General features: G+C 38.8%; 4 protein-coding genes across 4 annotated transcripts; 3 read left to right on the top strand and 1 right to left on the bottom strand.

The window, feature by feature from the left end:
* The first annotated feature begins 449 nt into the window (after window positions 1-449).
* On the top strand, window positions 450-2,823 carry LOC147472810 (Pentatricopeptide repeat (PPR-like) superfamily protein). The gene is made up of 2 exons (XM_086588232.1): window positions 450-2,238; window positions 2,329-2,823. Exons 1-2 carry the CDS (start codon window positions 834-836, stop codon window positions 2,541-2,543), a joined length of 1,620 nt encoding a protein of 539 aa, XP_086444358.1. The 5' UTR covers window positions 450-833; the 3' UTR covers window positions 2,544-2,823.
* Window positions 2,824-4,369: 1,546 nt separating this feature from the next.
* LOC147472809 (nodulation receptor kinase-like) lies at window positions 4,370-11,368 on the top strand. Its single transcript, XM_086588257.1, has 15 exons — window positions 4,370-4,884; window positions 5,464-6,019; window positions 6,108-6,580; window positions 6,695-6,848; window positions 6,961-7,032; window positions 7,112-7,180; window positions 7,366-7,437; window positions 7,547-7,621; window positions 7,749-7,921; window positions 8,556-8,782; window positions 9,471-9,597; window positions 9,737-9,805; window positions 10,060-10,249; window positions 10,395-10,527; window positions 10,833-11,368. The coding sequence occupies exons 1-15, from the start codon at window positions 4,779-4,781 to the stop codon at window positions 11,172-11,174; spliced, it is 2,838 nt and encodes a 945-aa protein (XP_086444383.1). The 5' UTR covers window positions 4,370-4,778; the 3' UTR covers window positions 11,175-11,368.
* A 6,822-nt stretch (window positions 11,369-18,190) lies between these two features.
* Window positions 18,191-19,690, bottom strand: LOC147472808 (cyclin-dependent kinase F-4-like). Its single transcript, XM_086588266.1, has one exon. It carries the CDS (start codon window positions 19,616-19,618, stop codon window positions 18,386-18,388), a length of 1,233 nt encoding a protein of 410 aa, XP_086444392.1. The 5' UTR covers window positions 19,619-19,690; the 3' UTR covers window positions 18,191-18,385.
* A 2,282-nt stretch (window positions 19,691-21,972) lies between these two features.
* Window positions 21,973-25,231, top strand: LOC147472807 (serine/threonine-protein kinase PEPKR2-like). The gene is made up of 3 exons (XM_086588265.1): window positions 21,973-23,571; window positions 24,134-24,430; window positions 24,592-25,231. Exons 1-3 carry the CDS (start codon window positions 22,773-22,775, stop codon window positions 24,876-24,878), a joined length of 1,383 nt encoding a protein of 460 aa, XP_086444391.1. The 5' UTR covers window positions 21,973-22,772; the 3' UTR covers window positions 24,879-25,231.
* The last annotated feature ends 830 nt before the right edge of the window (window positions 25,232-26,061 follow it).

Genomic DNA, 26,061 nt, shown 5'->3' with positions numbered 1-26,061 from the left:
TGACAATATTCACCTCGAAATTGATAAAATTTTTTGCCCAATGCAAAGGTGAATATCAAGGTAATTATTTTTTCAAGCCAAAACGAGAATGAAACTTTCAACCGAGATAGTAGCTGAGTTGGGAACTTCGGATGGAATGTTTTATTCCGTCTCGTGTGTTTTTTTTTTTAATTTTTCGGGTTTTTTTTTCGAATGGACTCGCGTGTTTTTTCGAATTTTTTTCGGTTTTTTTTTTTTTTTTTCTTCAGACGGGATGTTTCATTCTATCTCACGTGTTTTTTCAATTTTCACATTTGCATTGTGCAGTTTTATCTTGCTTTTCACCAAAACGATGGAAAATAGGAAAAATAGAACTGACGTGGACGTGAATTATGTGGACGTGAATAAGAGTGACTTGCATTGGGAATGCTCTCAACAGAGGAACATTATTAACATCGGTGAATGAGTCCGATGAGGAAAGCAGCATTCATGAGTTATTGAGCAGAGAATGGTAATAACGAACCATTAAGATCGTTGCACGCGTGACCACCAGCTGAAATTCGATCAAATGTTTATTTTTGTTTTCTTGCAACACAGTAAACTTGTCCCTGAACATTTTGGTATAAATATCAGAAATGAGATCGATATTTTGGTATAAAAGTGAAGCTCTGTCGATTTCACGCCCTAAGAAAAAAGAATGGATAAGAAATGAGGTAACTTTTTTATATTTATGAACTTGTTAAGCTCTCTCTTTCTCAATTCCTACTATTATCTCTTCACTTTTGATACTGTTACTCTCTTTTTACAAACATTTCTTGTAACCATGCTATTGGTTTGATTTTTGTGAAGAAAAGATGAGTTCTTTAATGTCAGCAAAACAAGCCTATTCCTCATTTAATTCCATAACCAGTAGAAGAGACGCCACAGATAATCACAGTATTGGTTGCTGTGTTCTGTCAATGGTAAACCCAAAACCCAACAAAAGGTCTAACCTGGTTTCAGCCGTTTCCACTGTTAGTTCGTCCAAAACCCAACCTTCTGCCCCGCTCAACTCTTCCCGCGGTTTTGAAGAATTCCAGAGTAACAATCATCTGCGCCGTTTAGTTAGAAATGGGGAACTAGAGGAAGGTTTCAACTATCTCGAGGGATTGGTTTATCATGGAGATACTCCAGATATAATCCCGTGTACCAGTTTAATTAGAGGCTTTTGTAAGATTGGCAAGACTCAGAAGGCTACTAAGGTTTTGGAGATTCTTGAACAATCCGGAGCTGTTCCAGATGTTATAACGTACAATGTCTTGATCAGTGGTTACTGCAAGTCGGGTGAAATTGACAATGCTCTGCAGCTCTTGGACAGGATGAGCGTTGCCCCTGATGTTGTTACCTACAATACAATCTTGCGTAGCTTATGTGATTCTGGGAAGCTAAAACAAGCAATGAAGGTTCTCGATCATCAGTTGAAGCGTGAGTGTTATCCTGATGTTTTTACGTATACCATTTTGATCGAAGCCACTTGTAAAGAGAGTGGAGTTGGCCAGGCGATGAAGCTTTTGGATGAAATGAGAAATAAGGGATGTAAGCCTGATGTGGTTACTTATAATGTTCTTATTAATGGAATCTGCAAGGAAGGAAGATTGGATGAAGCGATCAAATTTCTGAATAACATGCTGTCTTACGGGTGCCAACCCAATGTGATAACTCACAATATTATTCTTCGTAGCATGTGTAGCACAGGAAGGTGGATGGATGCAGAGAAACTTCTAGCTGATATGGTGCGCAAAGGTTGTTCACCTAGTGTTGTTACATTCAATATCTTAATAAATTTCTTGTGCAGGAAAGGCTTATTGGGTCGTGCCATTGATATCTTGGAAAAAATGCCAAAGCATGGATGCATTCCCAATTCCTTAAGTTACAACCCATTGCTTCATGGATTTTGTAAAGAGAAAAAAATGGACAGGGCAATCCAGTACTTGGATGTAATGGTGTCAAGAGGGTGCTATCCAGATATCGTGACCTACAACACGTTGCTGACTGCTTTGTGCAAGGACGGGAAGGTTGATATTGCAGTTGAGCTACTTAACCAGCTAGGCAGTAAAGGTTGCTCTCCAGTGCTGATCACTTACAACACAGTTATTGATGGACTTGCAAAGGTGGGGAATACAGAACATGCTGTAAAGCTTCTAGGTGAAATGCTGGCAAAGGGCCTCCAACCAGATATAATAACTTATTCATCCCTAGTGGCCGGGCTAAGCAGAGAAGGTAAGGTTCAAGAAGCTATGAAGTTCTTTTATGAATTGGAGCGACTGCGTATCAGACCTAATGCAATCACATTCAATTCCATCATCTTAGGGCTTTGCAAAGCTCGTCAGACCGACCGTGCTATTGACTTTTTGGAATACATGGTATCTAAGGGTTGTAAACCCACAGAATCTACTTACACCATCCTTGTTGAAGGTGTAGCCCACGAAGGTCTGGCAAAAGAGGCACTGGAGTTACTGAATGAATTATGTGTAAGAGGTGCTATTAGGAAGAGCTCGGCACAGAATGTGGCAGTTAAAATGTAAGTTGGAGTACGGGTTTGAATGAGGTTTTGGACGGGTGGAGAGTAACGTACCATCAGTTTTGTTCTTTCAACTTCCACCACGACTGGTGGAATTAGCTTTCGGAATTATACCTATATAATACTTTTTTGTCATGTCCAGAAAGTTACAGCTCAATTTTAACAAGTTTTAGTACGAGTGCACTTCATGTCTCCAAAAGAAGTTTGTATACTTTCTCTTCTATAACAGATTTACATTATCCAGTCGCCTTCTGCTTGATGAATGATAATTTCGTTCTTAACAAGATGACATCTTGTTTTTAAATTCTTAGAGTTGTTTCAGTTTGATAAACTGCTTCTCCCAGGGGTCTGTTCTGTATTTATGCTTCCATTGTTGAGAATTCAGTTCACATTTTTTCGTACCCATATTGGAAGAAAATGCTTACGCAATTCCTATCCGTAATTATAGTCGCAACGTTGCACTGCATTGGCGTAAAACATGCTTATTGTTACATATTAGTATGTTGAGAGGCGTGTTTTGTTTTTAAGAATTTTATCATATTGAATCCAGCTTAGTTCCTAGAGTTGCTGGGATTGGAAGGTGCATTGCTAGGATAAGGAGGCACAAGGATAGATATGAGTCATGAGTGTGTCAGAATGTCGATTTCTCAATCCAAAGTCCAAACGTTTGCAAGTCATATATTTAGCTCTCTCCACAACGAATAACCATGGTATCTAAAGTCACTTGCCATTCTCAAGTGTAACTAATTGCTAAACACTAGATTATACTGTATCATCATGATTAAAGTAGCAAACATAAACAACTGATATAGTTTTTTTAGTGGTAACAATGCAGAACCTACGTCTAAGTCGAATATGTAAATTACACCCCTAAATATTTTAGGAATTGCACAACAAAAATCCAAAACAGTTATATGCCTCTAACACATCCTTCCACTGGAAAAATGTCGAAAACATTATGTTAAAATAAGATAATGGTGCTTCAGTACAGTTATACAGTCAAATATTGAATTGCCACATTTGCACAGAAACTAGCCTGGCTTAGACACCAACAGTGCCGTATTCCTTTATCCCCATGTCCATATTCTCACATTCCTAAAAGAAGATTGAGCAGTGTTTGCGATATGCAAATCGCAAACATTTCTGCTACCGTCTGAATTGGGATGCCGTGTAACTTGGAAGACAAGCTGTGGAGTGTGGACCATTAACTTTTATTTAGCTACTCACAGTAGGGACGCAAGCTGCAGTCTGCAGACACCATCTCAACTCGGCATCTGGTGGCATGGAGTACATGCTATGGCTCCTCCCTCATTTTATTAGGAAAGAGATTGAATTGCAAAATGAAAGTAATTATAATATTTTCTGTTCTAATTACTATTTAGAACAATTATTGCAATTATTATAAGAAAAAGGTTGTACTCTTAAGCACAACCTGCTTAAACCTCCCAAATATGTTTCAGAGAGTTTTTCTGAACAACTTGGTTCAAAGACTTTTACATAATCTTTTATTTATTTATTGTTAGAACAAAGACTTTTACATATGAGTTTTTAAAAAGTTAACTTAGAGTCAAACATTGTCCGAATGAATTGTATATAAGAAGCAAACTCGGGCAAAGGTTATGAGTCTATGACAATAATACGCTCAACCAAACTACATAAGGAAAAAAATATTTAGACATATGGCACACATAAAATATATATGTAGTATTGTAGTAGGAAGAAAGGGCCCCGCATCAGGAATATGATATGTACGTAGGGATGTTGAATTGAACTCCACTGAGTGACATCCTAAGCCATGGTATAGCTAGCAGCCGAGCTTTCCATGATGTTGCTCCCTAAGTAAATGACAAGGAGAGGGACGAATTTTAATGGTTGTTCCGATACCATTTGCTTAGCTCATGTTTTATAATATCATAAACGATTATACTAATATTTATTAACAAATGACAGTACAATTACATTTATTCTAATTGGAGTAGTTGTTTATATCTTCTTTCTTCCATGCTTCTGCAATTCCCACATAGGAAGTCAACCAACCTCATTTTTTTTGTTGCTTTGCACCGATCCTGCATACAGTCTTGAGATATTGATCACAGAAGGTGATTACTGAAACTTTGGGAATTTTGAAGGGAAAAAATATATGGTAGGAAACCAGTTTGAATGATAGTTGGTGTCAGTTGGCCTGATTCTGAATATGAATTTGAATTCCGATGGGACGACGCCAGTTTAACATGAGTGGATGATGGGATTGATAATCTGGACAAGGGGCACAGGATATAGTCTGCTATGCTGCTGCCTCTTTGTCCTACTTGCTCACTCTATATCTACTACTGCACAAGAAGAAGGTATGCATGACTTTGGACTATGAAGTCCTCTTTGTTGATGATTAATGAATATGATAAACTATATGTTTCCGTACCCCATGGGAGGGTGGTTACACAGTTACAGGTCCAAGAATTTCCAGGTTTGGATATGAATGTAGGCATACGGTTCTTTTAATCCGGCAATGAACAAAGCCTTTTTTGATGCACAGCTTTGCCTCCTCGATCTATCACTTTTGCAATGCATATATGTCCCTCAATCTGATCTGAGAAAATAATCCAAATTTTCATTACCTAACATCCACCATGCACACAAAACACGTGCTTCTAGGCACATAAAAGGCGATCCATACTGATACTACGAATAACAGTACGTTAAAGCCAGAGCACAAGCTTTGACACACTAATAAATCCCGCCCTGAGTCTTAATTTACACATTCGTAGAGAAATACTACTTCTTGAAGTATCTATGAAGTCCAACTTGGTTCAGTGAAAGATTAGATCTTTTTCTCCGTCCCACAGTCTATATAAAGAAATGGATGTGCTTAGAACAATGTTGCCAATTATTTGTTAAGAATATCACTAGTATCAATTGCCATGCAGGTTTTGTGAGCATTCAATGCTGCGCTACATCAGATTTTACTGATCTAAAGACCGGCTTAAGATATATCACAGATACCGGTTTGTTTCAAAAGAAAGGAATATGCCAAATCCCAGCGTCCGACTCTAGCTATAAACAAGCTCGAATTTTCAGCAGTGGTTCTATACAGAAATGGTGTTACAATTTGACTACAATTATTAGTAATGACTATCTGGTAAGGGGTACATTCTTTCATGGCAATAGTAATTATCTGATAAGAGGTACAGTTGCCCATGGCAATTATCATCAAACTACCACGGATACCTTATTCGATGTTTCCATTAGTGCCACAACATTAAGTCGAGTGAATTCTTCAGTTGATTCATTGGAGGTGGAAGGTATATTTAGAGCTACTGATAACTATATGAGCTTCTGCCTAGTGAAAAAAAATGGCAATCCTTACCTATCCAAGGTTGAATTAAGGCCTTTGAATGATTTGAGTTACTTAAAGAGCGATCAATCTAGTGTTTTAAACGTGGTCAGAAGGGTTGATGTTGGAAACTATATAGGAGCAATCAGGTATGCTTCCCTGGATTTACATTCCACGATATCTCGCCTAGTTAAAGAATATGTAGCATTGATGCCTAGCATGTTGTTTTGATCGCAGGTATCCATATGATCAGCAGGACCGAATCTGGACTATGGATGTGAGTCAAACTGAAAATGCTATTCCAATGTCTAATGTGAACATTAGTGTCAATGGTGCTAATGCAAGTATTCCCCTTGAAGTGCTACAGACTGCTCTGACCAGTGCAGAACGATTAGAGTTGTTATACGATGACCTTGACACACTCAATAGCCAATATGTCATTTACCTCTATTTCCTAGAGCTCAATGTCTCGGTCGGAGTCGGGCAACGGGTGTTTAACATATATGTAAATGGAGAACTGAGAAGTGATAGTCTCGACATTCTATACAACAACACCTCAAATTATAGAGAAGTTGCATTGGGCGTTGACGCAAATGGGATTCTTAATGTGTCCTTGATCAAGGTAGACGGTGCTGAGTTTGGACCTATTTGCAATGCATATGAGATCTTAGGAGTCCGCAAGTGGATCAATGGAACTCTACAGCAAGATGGTAACTCTCTTAATTATCATGTGGTAGTTTAATCTTCTGGGATTTGGAGTTTGGTCACCACAAACAACTGGTGTTTTCAGTTGCTAACTAGTGTGCTGTTGTTGATTCAAACAGTTGATGCAATTGTGAAGTTGAGAGATGAGTTGTTGGTGGGCAATCCAGGAAATGAAATATTGCGAGGTTGGTCTGGCAACCCATGTCTTCCTCTTCCCTGGGCAGGTCTCCGATGTCATCTCACCGACCAACAATCATCCATCATCACCCATCTGTAAGCTCAAAGCACCTCTCTATGTGTGTGTCTTTTGTTTGATGCATGGAAAATGCTTCGTTCATTTACTTATTTGCAATCTACATGTTTAATAAATATTGTGTCTTTTCAGGGATCTCTCATCCAATGGTCTTCAGGGCCCATTTCCTCCCATCATCACTCAGTTGACTCATCTGAAGCACCTGTATGATTTTTGTTGACACCCCTCTCCCTATTTCGTCTTCTAGTTTTGATCAATTTTCTTCTACTTGTATTTATTGCAGGAACCTGAGCTTCAATCACCTCACAGGGACCGTCCCCTCCTTTCCTATGTCTTCCTTATTGATGATAATGTAGGTTCTCTCCGACTTAGTTATAGTGTAGCATTAAATGGAATCCCTTTTTGTTAATATCAATGAAATGGTAGTACTTTGGGTATGCATATTATGAAATGTGTAAGTCCTGGTACGATTTCTGCCATCGTTTGACTACCAAACTCTATGAGTGTGTTTTAATTTCACCTTGTTTCACACCACAGGGATGTAAGTCATAACGATCTTGTTGGGCCACTTCCAGAATCTCTTGCCTCTCTTCCATATTTATCAAGATTGTAAGTTCTGACCTAGCTTGTTTCTCGCCCTCATTTATGATACATTTTTTCCAATTAAGTTTTGGTTCCAGAACTCAATCTCATTTAGAATATATGTGTGCCCCTTCAGGGATTTTGGTTGCAACCCCAACTTGGGAAATGACCTTCCTTCTAGATTGTCAAAACAGTCAAATCTTACAACAGAGTATGTATTCTTTTAATTTCAGGATTCAAACGGAAACAATGTACTTGGTTTGTATTTAATAATTCATACATGTATGATTTTTTATTTTCTTATTTAGCTATTTATTTTTTTCTACTACCACTTTCAGTTCTGGAATCCGTGATAGCAAAAGTCCTTCCCGTTCAACAAAACAAATTGTTATAGGAAGTGTTGCAGCTGGCTCCCTATTGTTCACTGTTTCAATTGCAGCCATCTTTATTTGCATTTGTAGACGGAGGGTATTGAGGAGGAGATTAGTTGGGGAAGACCACATTACCCAGAGTGAGTTTACATATCATTCATCCTTATCATTTTGTTTTAATGTTTAGGAGGTATTATTTTTGAACATTTTATCAAACAGGATTTGATTTCTAATTATTGTCAGTACACCCTACACTCAAAAAGGTCCATGTATTAGCATATTCTGAATAATGAAGTCTCTAATATCCTAAAGTAAAAAGCAGTAGGTGCAGAGAGCTTGAAGGTTCAAAGATTTTTTTTCTTGAGCAAGGACATCGATTTGAATCAATGTTTCAACAATGAGATCTTAGTATATGAAGCAATGAGAAACATTGAATCATCGTCCCTGTTCACAAGAATGGAACATTTTGAGAATCTGTAATATGCTAAGGCAACTTAGGATCTTGTAGATACTAAATACATTACACAGTGATTTATGGGCTTATAGATAAAAAAAAAAATATCTAATTCGTGCAATACAGGATATTTTGTATTTTCAAGTCTAAGCAGTTTCATATAAACACTAAAATAATACTCGTAATAACATTTTGTGATCAGTAAAGTTCTTTCATAATGAAGATTTGTCACTTTTACGGGCTTTTTGTTTCGTGTTCCCATCTATTCTATGGCTTGTATTTTCTTTCTTCTCCCAACCAATCCACCTGGAAAAATGCAGACGCAGTTTTCTCTATAGCCAGCAAGGATGACTTCGGTTTCAAGTCAATATCCATACAAGCTTTTACTCTGGAATGCATTGAAAGTGCCACCAAGAAATATAAAACCTTGATAGGTGAGGGGGGCTTTGGGTCTGTTTACCGTGGCACGCTACCTGATGGTCACGAAGTGGCTGTGAAGGTTCGGTCAGCAACATCAACTCAGGGAACTCGTGAATTCGAAAATGAGGTAAAACAGTTTGTGCATTTCACATTGTTGTGTAATTTTTGTTTTGCAACAAGCTCAACAATTCACACCAAAAATTTGATTGAAACATTCTTTTGAAGAAACTGAATGTAAACTCAGTAATGTACTTACCCGTGTCGGTGGGACACCAATTTCAGCCCCCTTCAAATGGTGTTGAGTTATTTCACCACTTTGCGATGTTTATTCTTATCTTGTATTTTTGCTGTAAAACCTCTGACTAAGCTTTGATGCCATGCAAAAGTTAAACCTAGAGGTTTATTTACTTCTTTTGGTTTTTAGCTTCTGATTTGGTTACAACTGATGACTGTGGTATATGTCTTTCCAATTAGTTCCCTTATGTAGATTCAAAAATTCTATGATTGCTAGCCATGTTTTGACATCTTGTCATCATATCATAAGCATATCCACAGCTGATTGTCTATCTTTGATCTTATTATGGTTAAGTTTATCACTACTTGACCGGAAGAACATTTTTTTTTTATCAGAACCAGAAGAACATATCTCTTTTATTCTTACCAAGTTTTTAGTGAATATAGGAAAAATTGCATGAATTCAGGTCCAACAGTTCTAATTCGTCTGCTACATAAGTGCATATGGTTGAATTCAAGCAAGTGAGTCTATTACATTATTATCTTCAAGAATGTGACATGTTTGTTTTTTTGTATTACAGCTAAACCTTCTGTCAGCTATGTGGCATGAGAATTTGGTTCCTCTTATTGGATACTGTTCTGAAAGTGATCAACAAATTCTTGTCTACCCCTTCATGTCGAATGGATCTCTTCAAGATCGCCTCTATGGTAAATTCCTGAAAAGCTAGACACTGATTTGCCTAAGAACTAAAGTAATCAGAAGGTCGTAGAATCTATGACAGTGCACCAGATCTTAACTTGATTATTGATTTCTACTTTCTGCATTGTCACCACGTTTTATTTACAGGTGAAGCTGCAAAAAGAAAAGTTCTTGACTGGCCAACTAGACTCTCCATCGCACTTGGTGCTGCACGAGGCAAGCACACTTGCTGCTGTTTTGAATTTTTTTCACTTTCTATTATTTTCTCGTTTTCTGACCACTGCGTAATCTTAAACAAAACAATGAAGGAATTCATTTTAAGAATGAATATATATAATGGTAAATGCTCATCCTCGAAAAAAAAAATGGTAACAAATAGGACCATCTTAAGACTATAAAAAGAAGACTAGTTAAATAAAATTGGTTAGAATAGATAGAGAGGCTTGATGTTTAATTTTGATATTCTTCAGGACTATTGTATCTGCACACGTTTGCGGGGCGTTGTATCATACATAGGGATGTAAAATCAAGCAACATACTTCTGGATCATAGGATGACTGCTAAGGTAGCAGACTTTGGTTTTTCAAAATATGCCCCTCAAGAAGGGGATAGTGGTGCTTCTCTGGAAGTAAGAGGCACAGCTGGATACTTGGATCCAGAGTAAGTTGACACATTCATTCCTTGTGGTTTATATCTGAAGAGCTTACCATGTACACTTCTATCTAAAATATAATCTTTGATTTAAAGCACAATTAGAATCTCAACTTGTTAAGTTGTGAAGGATTTTGATTGTTCCTCAACACAGGTACTATTCCACCCAGCACTTATCTGCCAAAAGTGATGTTTTCAGCTTTGGTGTGGTGCTTTTGGAAATTATAAGTGGTCGTGAGCCCCTCAACATACATAGACCCCGGAATGAGTGGAGCTTGGTAGAATGGGTATGGTCCAACTAACTAGATTTTATACTTACCACATAACTGCTAACTATGTCAATTATCAAAGAAGGTATTCATAGTTTGAGTTAATAGATTTCTCTTGGCACTAACATGACATAACCTTCTTCATGAAAAAGGAAAACAACGTGAGTTTTCAATCAAAACGAAACAGAAAGAGTAAGATCTGTTAAGTTGCTTGTATCTGTCTATCTAGTTTCTAGCTGAACGTTTCCTATGAAGTCCTGTCTTTCCCTAGCTCAACACATATGTAGTAGGTTATTTTTTATTCTCTCATTTTCTCCATGCAGGCCAAACCACTGGTGAGGGATTCAAGAATGGATGACATTGTTGATCCTAACATAAAGGCTGGGTATCACGCAGAAACAATGTGGAGGGTGGTTGAGGTGGCATTGGCGTGCATAGAACCTTTTTCTGCTTACAGACCATGTATGGCAAACATTGTAAGGGAGCTGGAGGATGCACTGATCATAGAGAACAATGCATCTGAATACATGAAGTCTATTGACAGCTTTGGGGGTTCCAATCGGTTTTCTTCTATAGAAAAGAAGATTGCTCTTGCAGTAACTCCTAGTCCAATGGAACCGTCTCCCATCATCTCACAAGCCTTGGCTCCTCCAGAACCAAGATAGGTAGGAGATTAGATAGATAAGTAGATAGATATATACAGATATGTTCATCTTGATTAATATACCAACTTGTACTGGCAGACCCTATTACTAGATTGCAATGAAGTGCGATATCTGGCCATTTTGATATAAGACCTTCTATCTCTATTGAATTCTTGGGAAATAACTGTGAAGAGAAGTGTTATGTCTTCAGATCCTATGAAGTGTTAAATGTATGATTGTGTTGATAGCGTCATTCCAGGGCATTTATTACATGTCAGCTGGTATGACACTAGGTCATGATATTTTAGGCTGAAAATGGAAATGAAATGCAGGTCCTTTTGGCCAGAGAAGAAGTGACCTGATCAAATATGCGGAGCGAGGCCAACTCCAAACCTCAGTAGGCATTGGTCTAGAAGTCGTTGCTGAATGAAAAAACCTAATTTGCATCCATGAGGAGTGATTTTTTGCTCTAGCGATATTCCCTCCAAGGGCTCCAAGTACAATCATAGTCACAAATTTGGAATTCCATATCAATTCAGCAAAGAAGAAATCATTAATTCCTACAAATTTGTTAAAAAAATCATAAAAAATCGGGAAAGCTATAAATAATTAAAACATAAAATATTATGCAGTGTGTGATTGTGCATCATGTCAGAGTTACTTCGAGCATATATCAAATTCAAATTTTACAAATATATATGTAAATTCTTGTTATATATCCTCCAAATAATTACAGTTTAGAAAGTAAAATATTAATATAAAACTATCTATCATAAAAAAAATTTTGAAAAAATCACTAAAAATTGGTAAACATAGAGAATTCGAAGACTTTTACCGTTTTTATTGTTTATTCGTTTTGAAATTTGGTAATCTGTCAATTCAGAGACTTTTTACGGTTTTTATTTTTATTTTTGTGACTATGAGTCCAATTAAGAAGCAACACCTGTCAACTATATAGGAGATCCAGCTAGCAACATATTTATTTAGATTAGCACTTTCGATTTTACCCTTAGAATATTGGTAAACAATTCCTTCTTTAGTTATTTTATTTAATCAAAAAATTCAATAATTATTATTTGAGCCCCAATAAAAAAGAGATTTATAAGGAATTACTTTATTTATGAGTCAACATAGAAGATGACCACATTTGAAAGATCATTTTCTGTTTTTTTCAACAAATATTTTAGATTTTCTCTTTAAATTGATAAGTCTAAAAAAAAAGACGGTTATTGGTAGTTGGATTTCAAAATAATATAGACATATGTTATATCACTAGGAGCAAAAAAATCACTCCATGACCTGGTTTTGATTGTTGCGAGCCATTCAAGTGTAGAACAACAAGTATTTTAACCTAAATTGATAACAGACAATTAGTATTTGAACACAAGAGCAAGAACATGTAAACAGAACACGTAATTGTTGGAGGTATCCCTCACATGAGGAGAGAAACTGGAGCTGGAGAGAAACAAGCCAAGTCGGGCATCGCATTAAGAGATACCGCGACTTCTTCGAGTTCGATAACATAGAGGCGACCAGCTCAAAGTGGAGCGCCAGCCTTCAGCTCCAGGTCTTGAAGCGACTTCACTCGCTTCCAGATGAAGGCAGTCTATTTTTCCGTGGGCTTACAATATCCGCGAATTTGGTTTTGGAGATAAAACCAAAATCAAGGTTTTGGAAAACCTAACCAACGAACCAAACAAGTCGGAAGGATTGGAATCCGGACTAAAACAAAAGAGATAACCTTTGAGAGATACAACCACAGAAAAGAGATAAGAGTGATCTAGTAAGGTGAGAGACCGAAAAGGAGAGATTGTAATCTTCCTTCCCACGTTATTAAGAACGGCTCTTGTGGAAGTAGGCATCATTGGCGAACCACGGTAAATCTTTGTGTTGTGGTTTGCTTTTACCGCTTTACATTATTATCCGTTGTTAATAGTTGTTTTAGCGAGTTGGGCATGTTAGTATAGGTTGTAGTTGATATTTAGATTTTTGTCAGGAGTTGAATTGTGTTCATACAAGTTATCGTGTAGTGGGGAACCGATTGGTATTGGTGTAATCCCCAACAAGTGGTATCGAGCCTTGGTTAGAACGACTGGGGTGTTATCCAAATCTTGGTCGAGGAAGATGTTTGGCCGAAATTCCCGAGAGAAGATTTGAGATTAAATAACTTGTAGAGATGGACCATTCGTGAACACTTTCATTATGATGAGTCCGAATAGGAAGAACTACACCATCCGGAAAGCCAAGATGGAAGACTTGCTATCTTGCAAGGACTTGGCACTTCCATTGAGAATGAGGGAGTAAAACCGAGAAAAGATCGATGAAATTTGAGTGGAAAAAAGACAAAAGCGATTGGATACATTCGATGATGGATTGGCGACGATTGTCTTTCACCATGTGGCCCAAGAGACTCTGACGCCGATCTATGGAAGAAACTTCGAAGACCTTTATGAGAGGAAGTCGGGTGGAAACAAAGGAGTGCTAGTCGTTAAGAAGTTTGCGACCACGAAGTACCAAGAAGGTTCTTCAATGTCCGAGCATCTTAATGAAGTCTGAGAATATCATCAATTAGATGCATTTGATGAAGATCAATTTGGGAGGCGAAGTTGAGGCTTTGTTTCTATTAGGCTCTCTACCCGAAAGTTGGGAGACATTAGCGGTTTTCTACATGGAGCGACCCAAGGATGGAATTGTTACCATGGAGATGGCTACCACGTCTTTGTTGAATGAGGAGACTAGAAGGAGTGCAAAGCGGACTCTTCTCACTCGCAGGTCCTTTCACGCAGAGAAACGGGGAGAGGTCGAAGCGAAAACCATCTCGTTCTAGAGGTGATGGCGAAGTAAATCTAGGGGTGAAGCTAGAACTCCTAAGGCGAGAGGCAATGTTACTATTGTGCCACCAAAGGCCACTTCAGATATGAGTGAAAAAGAACTTGAAGAGGGATGAGAAGAATAACTGTGTACATGAAGACATGGTGCGAGGAACGGAAACAGTGCAGAGAGATACTACCGCACTGGTCGGCGACCTAGTGGGAATTGTGTCGGATTGTGGTGTGTCTTTGTCTTAGTACCTCATCGGAGGGGATCTGAGTGGGTGATAGATCTGAGGAGCATCCTATCCGTCACACACGCCGCGGGGATTCTTCTTCACTACGGTTTGTGGTGAATATGGTGAAGTAAGGATGGGTAATGATGGAGTCTCAAGATTATAGGCATTGGAGATGTTCATATAGAAACCAATGTCGGCTACACCTTGACACTCAAGGATGTAAGACATGTCCCCGACATACGGCTAAGCCTAATTTAATTTGGGAAATTAGATGATGATGGCTTTGTAAACTTCGTTTGGTAGCGGGGTATGAAAACTAACCGAGGAGGTTCCATTGTAGCAGCCGAGGAAAGAAAACTTGCTCTCTTTACAAAACACGAGGCTAGTTTGTGTAAAGCGAGGCGAATCTGCGAAGAAGAAGCTTCATCCGAAGCGTGGCACAAGAGACCGCGGTCACATGGGCATAAAAGGGATGGAAGTTCTTGCTAAGCAAAAGGCCATGCCGGACATTAAAGGTACACATTTAAATACATGTACTCATTGTTTGGTAGGAAAGCAACACGGTGTCTTTCCAAAGATTCCGATCTCACGAGAAAGGACACGTCCCCGAGCTAGTGCACACGGACTTATGTGGTCCTATGAGAGTGAAGTCCCACCGGGGAGCCGTACTTCTTGACATTCATTGATGATCGCCAAGAAAGATATGGGCCTATAGTCCGAAGACCAAGGATGAAGTACTTGGCGTGTTTGAGAAATTCCACAAACATGGTGGAAAGAGATTGGGGAAGTTGTTGAAGTGTATTCGCCGGATAATGGGGGTGAGTACATTGGGCCATTTGAAGAGTATTGCCGAGTCATGGGATTCGTCATGAGCGGACCGTTCCCAAGACACCGCAGTGAGAATAGAATAGCGAGAGAATGAACCGTACCATTGTAGAGAGGATGAGATGCATGCTATCTCACTCTAAGCTACCTAGAAGCTCTTGGGTAGAAGCAATGCGTCTGGCCGTGCGTGCATGATCAACTCGTCACCAAAGAAAGCCTCGAATAGTGATTATCCGAGAGAGTATGGTCGGCGAGAGATGTTGATTATGGATACTTGAGGGTATTTGGGTGCGGGGCATTTGTGCATATTCGAAGGATGAGAGATCCAAGCTTGATGACAAAGCCAAGCGATTGCATTTTTCCGGGTTATGGAGATGAAAAGTTTGGTTACAAACTCTATGATCCGATTAACAAGAAGGTAATCCGAAGTCGAGATGTTGTGTTCTTAGAAGACCAAACCATAGCAGACTTTGAGGGGGAGAAGCTACGAGGCTTTCACCAATGATCTTGTTGATTGAGAACCCGAAGTTCCTATTGTGGAACGTCGCGAGAAGGCATTGAGAATGCACGAGAACCATGAGTTTGAAGCTCATGATGAGAATCCTATTGCTCATGATGGGATAGAACCTATTAGTATAGAAGATGCGCAGATGAGATGCATGAACCACCACCGAGCAAAGCGAAGTGCATCCTCCCCGAGGCACCGGCCAGATGGGGCAAGGAGGTCCGACAGAGAGAGACTAGCTTCAACGGTATCCACCACATAATGACGTCTTTACTATCGGATGGTGGAGAACCTATGTACTATCAAGAGGCACTTGAATGTACGGACAAAGAAAAGTGGTTGAAAGGTCATGCATGACGAGATGGATTCTTTGCATGTTAATCACACTTATGAGTTAGTTGAGAAACCCACGGGGAGAAAAGTTCTCAAGAATAAGTGGATATACAAAGTCAAGCATGAGGAGAACAATCCTCACCCAAGGCACAAAGCTCGCCTTGTTGTGAAGGATTCGGTCCAAAAGGAAAGGGATTGACTTTGATGAGATTTTTTTCTCTCTGTAGTGAAGATGACTTCTATCCAGGGTGGTATTGGGTATGGCCGCAAGTATGAACCTAGAGGTTGAGCAACTAGATGTTAAGATGACTTTTCTTCATGGAGACCTTGAAGAAGATGTCTACATGGACCCGGCCCGAGGGTTTGAGGTCAAAGGCAAAAGGAGCACCTAGTATGCAAAGCCGATAAAGAGCTTGTATGGGTTGCGGGCAAGCAGTGGTACATAAAGTTTGACTCCTTTATGGTGAAGCAAGGATACAAGAAGTCCGCTTAGATCATTTCGCGTTTGTTGAGATTTCGGATGGAGATTTCATTGTGCTATTCTTTGTATGTGGATGATATGTTGATAGTTGGCCCAAACATCAACAAGATATCCAAGCTGAAGAAAGACTTGAGTAAGTCCTTTGAGATGAAGGATTTGGGTCAAGCAAAGCGGATACTTGGGATCGCGGATCTTTCGTGTGAGTAAAAGAGTGGAAAGTTGTGGCTTTCTCAAGAAAGCTACATTGAAAGCGTGTTGAAGAGATTCAACATGGATCAAAAGCGAAGCCGATCGGTTGTCCGCTTTGGTGGCCCGCATGACCAAAGAGATGTGTCCTAAGGGTGAGCATGAGCGAGTCGGATGGAAAAGATTCCTTATGCATCCGCGATGGGCGATTTGATGTATGCCATGGTGTGTACTAGACCGGATATTGCTTTTCGCCCGTTGGGGTGGTAAAATTTCGTCAAATCCGGGTAAAGAACATTGGGAAGGTGTTAAGTGGATATTGAGATATCTCAAGGGCACTTCCAAATCATGTTTGTGCTTTGGTGGAAGTAAGCCCTTACTTGAAGGCTACAATCGACGGACATGGCGGTGATGTTGACTTCGATGAAGTCCACCTCCAGGTTATCCGGTTACTTTTGCGGGGAGCGGTTTCTTGGCAATCTAAGTTGCAAAAGTGTGTTGCCCTCTCCACACTTCTGAAAGTATATTGCAGCCAATCGAAAGTGTTGCAAAGAGTTGCTATGGATGAAGAGGTTCTTCGACGAACTAGGGCTAAAGCGTAAAACGGTTTTGTAGTCTATATGTGGTCGGTCAGGCGCCATCCAGCGAGCAAGAATCCGAAGTTTTCATTCTAGATCCAAGCACATACACGTGCGTTATCATTGGATTAGAGAAGTACTCGAAGACAAGCATTTGTGTATCGAGAAGATCCACACCGACAAGAACGGCCTCGGATATTGACCAAAGTCTTACCAGAAAGGTAAGTTTGATGTTTGTTGGCTATTGCGGAATGGCGAAGACACTCCTCCTATTGATTTGGCAATTGCATGGAGGTATCCCCTCACCGTCCGGGAGGGGAGATTTGGAGTTATCCCTCACATGAGGAGAGAAACCGCCCGGAGAGAAAACAAAATAAAATAGGCTGCCAGACTTCGACTTTCGAGTTCCAAGAACATAGAGGCGACCAAGGCTCAAAGTGGCGCCAGCTTCCAGCTTCAGTAGCGACTTCGGCGAGAGTGGCTAGGCCAGTCTATTTTTCGTGGGCTTGCTACGGTATCCGCGAATTTGGTTTTGGAGATAAAACCAAAATCAAGGTTTTGGAAAACCTAACCAATGTAACCAAACAAGTCGGAAGGATTGGAATCCGCACTAAAACAAAGAGATAACCTTTTGACGAGATACAACCCTCAGTAAAGAGATAAGAGTGATCTAGTAAGGTAGAATGAAAAGGAGAGATTGTAATCTTCCTTCCCACGCGTTATTAAGAACCGGCTCTTGTGGAAGTAGGCATCATTGGCGAACCACGGTAAATCTTTGTGTTGTGGTTTGCTTTTACCGCTTTTACATTATTATCGTTGTTAATAGTTGTTTAGCGAGTTGGGCATGTTTAGTATAGGTTGTAGTTGATATTTAGATTTTGTCCAGGAGTTGAATTGTGTTCATACAAGAGTTATCGTGTAGTGGGGAACCGATTGGTATTGGTGTAATCCCCAACAGTAATTGAACAAGAAAATGATAGAGTTGATAAAATTGGAAGAACCTGTTATTGCTTTTAGCAATGTTTGATAAGTTTCGTTCCTTCACCACGAAGCTTTTTGCCTCTGATACCATGAAGAATATAATGAGAGCTTAGCTCAAAAATGTGATTTCATTTCATGATCGTAAATGATTACATTGTGTCTTTATAACTAACTCTAACTAATTCTAACAAACCTAACTAACTAAAGCTTAGCTGGCATTCTGTTATGTTCTTCAGTCTTGTCTACTTGTCTGTCTTTGTCTTTATCTTCATCCCACAACCAAATCATTGCCAGTCAACCATGGGCCTTCATAAGCCGTGGAGATATACCTGAGTTCAGGTTTACTTGGGCAAACTTTTCAGCCGTATCGGATACGAGCCCATTTGCACCTTTGTTCGCATACAGAGAATTTGGGCTGTTCCTTGCAGGAGGTCGATATCTTGGAATCTTAGCACTGCTCTTCAAGAGTTTATCATCATTATTTGGTCCCTGTTGATCCATGTTGAGTGCATTCGTCTTTGCTGAAGAGATGCAGCTGGGAGGCTTGCTATTGGGTAGCGTTCCATGGCATCTTCTGGCACTCTTCTGTTCTAAGGTGGCCCTCGTACCAACTGTTGGAGGTGTTCTAGGGACCGTAACTTTGGAGCGAAGCGATGGGGGAATGTAGAAGCAGGTCTGAAAAAAAGGATGCTGAAGGGCTTCCGCAGCTGTTGGCCTCTTGGTCGGATCCCAAGAACAAAGAGACGAAATCAGATTAACTGCATCTTTGCTTGCTGAAGGTACCAAAGCTGAAAGATGCACACTTGTAAACTGTGGAAACTGATATTTTATCATACTGGCAAGCTGAAGGCCATCCGCCCATGAGTTCTGGTTAGGACTACCTATAACACTGCATATCTTGTAAATTTCATCCGCCTCACTTGAACCAGGGAAAAGAGGACGAAGAGTGAACAGTTCAGCCATGATAGCACCCATCGCCCACATATCAACTGCAGAATTGTATGTGGAGGACTGAAGCAGAACTTCTGGTGCTCGGTACCATCGAGTTGATACATATTCTGTGAACGGAGGCTGAGAGCATGTTTCTCGAGCAAGACCAAAGTCAGCAACTTTGATTAATTCTTTTGTGACCAACAAGTTTTCAGGCTTAAGATCACGATGGAAATATCCCCGTTGATGCATGTATGCCAGAGCTTGAAATACTTGGAAGCACCAATTTCTCACTTCAGCTTCTGAGAATATCTTTCCCCTATCTTTTATAAGTTGGTATAGGTTGCATTCCATGTATTCGAAAATGAAGTACAGGATATCGTTTTCTCTAACTACTTCCTTGAGTTTGATAATATTGGGATGGTTCATCTTTCGCAATGACTTCACTTCCCTAAGGTTTATACATTCCTCCCAAGAATAGTATTTTCTCTTCATTTTCTTGATGGCAACAATTTCACCAGTTTGCTTATTTCTAGCGCGCCAAACACTCCCGAAAGTCCCATCACCAGCTTCTTTAATTATCTTGTACCGGTCCATCGTTTATTGTGAACACCAAAGAACTCAAGTATGTATTTCCTCCCTATTGTAGTAAAGAAAGTGGGGTAGTAATAGCTACTTATAACCAGATTAGCTACTTACTAAAAGGTATACCATGTGTGTTTTTCTACACTCATACGTAGGCTCACAATTATTTAACCAATCTGGAGTATACAAGTTATCAAGTGTGAAAGTAATTGACAGGGATTGAGATTAAAATTAGGAATCCACGTTCATTCATTTATAGGGATACTGTCATCCTGCAACAGTTGTGTCGGTGTGTGTGAGAAATTTGTAATTGAATCCGTGTGAGATAGAAATTCGGATTTCGGAGTTTGCTAGAATATTTCATTGGCACGGTAATTTGTTTGCGTAAGAAAAACGCACTAGAAGCGTAGAGTGGGCCGGGACTTGACTCGAATTTGGGTCCCATATATAAAATAAAATACAAATAAAAAAGTATTTATTACGCCGGATCCAATTTGTGTTGGGCTCAAAAAAAAGCCGGAATCTGTTAATATCGTTGGTTTCAAAAAATCAAAAAAAAACAATTATTCAACTATGTCATTAATTCCAAAAAAATTGAAAAAACCCCAAATTTAAAAGTTTGTTTGTTCCAAACATCGGCTTGATTTGTTTGTTTCCAAAACGACTCGGCCACACCAAATAGGTTAAGAGCCAAAAAACATAACTTTGAATTTTTTCAAAACTTTTTATGACATGTTTATTTTTAATGTTTTGGGATTTATAAAAAAATAATTATTTTGGACTTAGAAAAATCTCCAACGATATGGCCATACCGTTTAATTTAATCAACGAATCACCGTTTGGACTTAGTTCAAAACGACATAATATGTCGTTTAGGATTTGAACTTTGAAAAAAAATTGAGGTTATTTTTTATTTTTGTCCAAAAAATTAAAAGTTTCTATTTTTAAGGTAATTTGGACTAAGTTATGTGCCAAGTGGTTTGGACTCCAAAATATAAGTAATTTAATATGATGTAGTTCTAAGACTATTTCGTTTAAGTTTGGGGTTTCAAATTTTATCAATTTATATAAGTTTTTTTTTTTTTAAAAATAACATACTTTGTAATAATTGTTTTTTTGTCTATTTTCCGATAGGGATTAAAAAATTGGTATGCTCCAAGTGATATTCCCTCTAATATCCAAACATCCGAAGAGCCAAGAATTTGTTCCATAAGGGTTACAAGTTTTGCGACACAATTTAAATAGTTTGTTTGTTCAGGCGATTTGCTTGTTTCTTTTAAGCTTTTTTCTATGACATGTTTTTTTTTTTAATGAATTTAAAATAATTATTTTTTACGTAAACAAACAATTGTTAATTTATCCAATAATCAATTTACGTTAATTTACATAATAATAGAGATTTCCAATATTGAAAGTGTAGAATCGCAACTACTAGTTGGATAAGTTAACTAGTTTAATTCTACGGATAAAAGAGACAATGCATAGTTGGTTATTGGTCAAAGTTTCACCTAGAGACTAGTAGTATTTGGTTTTGGTGGAATCCAGGGTGAGCTATGGCGTACTCTGCCCCCCTCTAGCTCCAAGTCCAATCATAGTCACAAATTTGGAATTCGATATCAATTCAGCAAAGAAGAAATCGTTAATTCGTACAAATTCGTTAAAAAAATCATAAAAAATCGGGAAAGCCATAAATAATAAAAACATAAAATAGTATGTAGTGTGTGATTGTGCATCATGTTAGGGTTACTTCGAGCATATATCAAATTCAAATTTTACAAATATATATGTAAAATCTTGTTATATCTTACGATATCCTCCAAATAATTACAGTTTAAATTAGAAATTAAAATATTAATAGAAAACTATCTATCATCAAAAAAATCAGAAAAAAATGTAAACATCGAGAATTCATAGACTTTTACTGTTTTTATTGTTTATTCGTTTTTAAATTCGGTAATCTGTCAATTCAGAGACTTCAGATTTTTGTAACTATGAGTCCAATCAAGAAACAACACCTGTCAACCATATTGGAGATCCAGCTAGCAACATATTTATTTAGATTAGCACTTTCGATTTTACCCTTAGAATATTGGTCAACAATTCCTTCTTTAGTTATTTTATTTAATCAAAAAATTCAATAATTATTATTTGAGCCCCAATAAAAAAGAAATTTATGAGGAATCACTTTATTTATGAGTCAACATAGAAGATGACAAATGACCACATTTGAAAGATAATTTTCTCATTTTTTCAACAAATATTTTAGATTTAGTTGAATTTCAAAATAATATAGACATTGATTGGGCTTGGAGAAAATATGACTGGGAGCCAAAAAAAATCACTCCATGACCTGGTTTGATAAATAGTGACAGGAGAATTTGTCCAAGTTTTTAGAAAGCAGTTGATGTAGTCAAGTTGGCTTTGACAGGGTGACTGACTAGCCATGCTAAAAATATTGAAGAATAAAGAGTAGTTAATGTTGAATTTTAGCAAAAGGTGTTTTTCTACACAATTATTTAACCAATCTGGCGTATACAAATTATGAAGTGTGGAAGTAATTGACAAGATATACTATTTGTCATGTGTGTGAGAAATTTGTAATTGAATCCGTGAGAGAAATTCGGAGATTCGTGGTAGAATATTCCATTAGTTTGCGTAGGAAAAACGCACTAAAGAAGCAAAGAGTGGGACTTTTGGACTCGAATTTGGGTCCCATATATAAATAAATACAAATAAAAAATTGGTGTGACCTATTCACTCTTCTAATATTCATTCATTCAATTCAGAAACGAAGGCCAAGGAGCAACAACGAAGAAGAAATGGTAAAGTTTTTATCTTTTTAACTTTTCCTGTGTTTTTGTTTACTGCTTTGAGGGTTTCAGATTCGAGTTCCCCTTTCCTGAATGATTGATTGATTGATTGGTTGATTGATTGATGGTCCTCGGAGATGGTCGTGATCTGTTATTATTGTTCAGATGCCTCCGATGATGATGACGATGAAAATAATTTTCATTTTCATTGATTTTTATTAGGCCAACCAATCTAGGTTTCTTTAGATCCCCAATTGGGGGAGTGGGGCCCTTTTCACCACTTTCCCTCAAAAAAATTTGATTTTTTTTTATATAATCCCCAAAACAACAACTAATTAGTACTAGTACTTCCGGTGATGGAGTTGTTATTGAGAAAGAAGAGAAAAGGAAGTGATGCCCCCACCCTCGATTTCGATTTCGATGATCAACCCCCTGCCCGAAAAGCCCCATTGTTCGTTGGATCATCACATTTGTCGTTAGAAGACGCTTGTACCAGGCGCAGGAGGAAAAAATGCAAAGAACACCAAGTTGTTCTTTCCGAGGATGCATTATCCTCTGGTGGTTCTAATGATAAAAGGAGGGCTAGACCCACTGGCATTGTTACGGCCCCTCCTTGTGGGAGTTCCTTGTCCCATCTCCCTGGACGCGGTATCAAGAGAAAGATTGGCTGCATTGACGTTGCTACAAAGATGGGAAGGAAGAAGAAGATTGAACAGGACTACATTCTAGGGGACGAAATTGGCAAAGGAAGATTTGGTTCTGTTCGCTCCTGCACCAATAAGTCCACTGCTGTGGAGTTTGCCTGCAAATCTTTGTGCAAAGGGGAGGAGACCGTTCATCGTGAGGTTGAGATTATGCAGCACCTTTCTGGCCATCCTGGTGTAGTCACTCTCAAGGCTGTCTACGAGGACTCTGACTGTTTTTATCTTGTCATGGAGCTATGCTCTGGTGGCCGTTTGGTTGATCAGATGGTCAAGGAGGCTCAGTTTTCGGAGCGCCGAGCTGCTTGTATGATTAAAGAGGTTATGCTTGTTATTAAGTATTGTCATGAAATGGGTGTCGTACACAGAGACATCAAGCCTGAGAACATCCTGCTCACCTCCTCAGGCAAGATGAAGCTTGCAGATTTTGGACTTGCCACTAGGATTACAGATGGTAAGCAATTGATTCCCACTATTATTACTTGATTACCGTTTTCTACAATTTCCACATTATTGTTTTCTTAGAGTCTGCTTGAACAAACAGCTGACTTTGGTATGGCATCTCTTTCTTTTCATTGGTAGGCATTGATGTCATATTCCATGTGTCAAATAAACAAAACAAAACAAAAGTTTTTGTGGTTTGAAACTTCATCAGCCAACATTCAGTTCGTTGTGGATGTTACTGGTCGGAAACATTGTCTCTTTATGGTTATATCAACATGTCTAACGCATGTGATTTTATAGTTTCAAGCACCTGTTTGTTGAATATCCTGGTATATGTTCTCATGTGTTACAATTTTGCATATTTTTCAACATTGTTTCCTCTTGTTTATTTATGAACAATAAAAAGTAAAATTTAGCAAAACATCTTGCTTTCACATGTTATCTAGAAATGTAGATGGAGTTATGGTTTTTCATCGTCATAACATAGGGTTATTTATTTGTATTGCTCATTTAACTATTTTAGAATGTTATTTCCTCATATACATGCGGACCTGTCTATTTTTTCTGTATAGGTCAGAGCTTGTCTGGTGTGGCTGGTAGCCCAGCCTATGTCGCCCCCGAGGTTTTGGTGGGAAATTATTCCGAGAAGGTGGATGTGTGGAGTGCTGGTGTTCTACTTCATGCCCTCTTAGTTGGGTCCCTACCATTTCAAGGAGATTCATTAGAAGCAGTTTTTGAGGCAATTAAGAAGGTGGATTTAAGCTTTAATGGTGGGATGTGGGAATCTGTGTCTGAACTTGCCCGGGATTTGATTGGGAGAATGCTGACAAGGGATGTCTCCTCGAGGGTAACTGCAGACGAAGTACTAAGTATGAATAGTTTCCCTATTTTCTTTTCTGACTTTCTATTCACATGTTTTATTTTGTCTCTCCCCCCCCCCCAAAAAAAAAAAAAAAAAACAAGGTTTGCTTTACTTTGTTTTATTTTATACGGTATATTTATTTATTTTATTTTTCAAAAAAAAATTCAGGACATCCATGGATTTCATTTTACACGGAGCAGGCTTTGAAGAGATCATTGATCAAGTCAAAAGGGAATAACCATGTAGGAGATCTATCCAGACAACTGGCAGCCTGCAGTTTTCAACCTGAAGTGGAAGAACAAGATGATTGTCGTTTGGCAGATGTACTTGCTGTAGCAATTTCACGTGTAAGGATATCTGAACCAAAACGGAGCAGACTATGTACGCCATCTAGCCCAATACAACAAGATTGTTCCTCGACTGTGAAAGCAAACAACCTCTGTACAGCATTTTGATTCTGCTATGTTAACAGCTGACACCACCCGCAGACATTTACAACTCTTAACCTCCAGTGCAACGAAAGATGACTGAACCTACACTGGTGGAGCTTAGACAACCTGACGCTGATAAGCTGACTTGTTAACCAGAAAAACGTGGTGACTCGGCTTCTGTTTTTTATTGAAAGCCTCAAAAGTATGTGTTCGTTCGGTTCTGCCCATTTTATTAATTGTTAACTTAGCCTTACCAACTGGGCAAGCTTATGTGTATATATTTTGTAAATAGAAAATGATGCAGTGTTCTGTGTGAGGGTTCCCGGATGTTCTTTGAAGTTAGTGATTAATAAAAAGATTTGATATGTTTAGTGCTACTGCCTCCATTTGCTCTTCCCGTTCATTTGATTGATTATGTGCATTCTCCCTCCTTTTTTATAGACTTCCATCGTCAGAAAGTATCGCATTAAGATTTTTCTCCAGTAGGATACTGTTGGCAAGATCTATGCTTACAGAAACCCAAGTCGACTGACATCCAAACATCAGCAGTGTCTAACACAATGAGTCATTTAGCCCATCTCCCCAAAACCCGACAATATGGCTTTCAGGTGTCTACACAGACTCAACCACACGGAGTTTCTGAGTAGGTGTTAGGCCAGCTAGAACAGTTGCTCTTTCAACTGTCTCGTGAAAGGTATCCTGGATTCCTGGCCAAGGAGCTTGAGATCTGGTCAGGTTATCATAGGAGTTGTTCTGATACCCACCTCCTTGCAGACTTTTAGCTTTAAGGAGAGTGAGTCACCAGATAGTACCTTTGCCTTTACCCCCTTTCTCAATCATCTTCCAAAGAACTTATTTTATCCCCGACAAAGAGGGAAGTTTGTTTATTCCCATTATCAGAGGATGGTGGAGGAGGGCCTGTTGAGAGCAAGTGGAGGGAAGAATGAGTGTCGATAGGAGTGAATGAGAGCATTGCGGCTTTTGTGGGGTGTAAGGTAGGTGACACAGAGAGAGATGAAAGGAAGGACTGAACGAGGTCGTTGTGATCCTTTTTTCCCTTCTCAACTAACAACCTGCAGCAGGTGAGATTTAGTTCCTCACATTTATTTATTTACTATTTACTTTTATTTGCGTAAAGAGGGAGTTGGAGGTTTGAATTCATCCTTCTTTCCCTGGCTATAGTAGTAAAGTTAAGGCCTTACGGGTG

The sequence above is a fragment of the Coptis chinensis genome, unplaced genomic scaffold, assembly GCF_015680905.1.
Source record: "Coptis chinensis isolate HL-2020 unplaced genomic scaffold, ASM1568090v1 utg73_pilon_pilon, whole genome shotgun sequence".
NCBI lineage: Eukaryota > Viridiplantae > Streptophyta > Magnoliopsida > Ranunculales > Ranunculaceae > Coptis > Coptis chinensis.
Note: the sequence above shows the minus strand (reverse complement) of the source record. Positions and strands in the feature narration are given on the sequence as shown.

Excerpts from the sequence above, each read along its gene's own strand:
- LOC147472809 (XM_086588257.1), top strand. The coding sequence starts at position 4,779 with ATGATGGGATTGATAATCTGGACAAGGGGCACAGGATATAGTCTGCTA. Across the intron at positions 6,849-6,960 it reads TCATCCATCATCACCCATCT|GGATCTCTCATCCAATGGTC; the intron begins GTAAGCTCAAAG and ends GTGTCTTTTCAG. Across the intron at positions 7,438-7,546 it reads CTTCCATATTTATCAAGATT|GGATTTTGGTTGCAACCCCA; the intron begins GTAAGTTCTGAC and ends GTGCCCCTTCAG.
- LOC147472810 (XM_086588232.1), top strand. The coding sequence starts at position 834 with ATGAGTTCTTTAATGTCAGCAAAACAAGCCTATTCCTCATTTAATTCC. Across the intron at positions 2,239-2,328 it reads GGCCGGGCTAAGCAGAGAAG|GGCTTTGCAAAGCTCGTCAG; the intron begins GTAAGGTTCAAG and ends CCATCATCTTAG.
- LOC147472807 (XM_086588265.1), top strand. The coding sequence starts at position 22,773 with ATGGAGTTGTTATTGAGAAAGAAGAGAAAAGGAAGTGATGCCCCCACC. Across the intron at positions 23,572-24,133 it reads TGCCACTAGGATTACAGATG|GTCAGAGCTTGTCTGGTGTG; the intron begins GTAAGCAATTGA and ends TTTTCTGTATAG. Across the intron at positions 24,431-24,591 it reads AACTGCAGACGAAGTACTAA|GACATCCATGGATTTCATTT; the intron begins GTATGAATAGTT and ends AAAAAAATTCAG.
- LOC147472808 (XM_086588266.1), bottom strand. The coding sequence starts at position 19,618 with ATGGACCGGTACAAGATAATTAAAGAAGCTGGTGATGGGACTTTCGGG.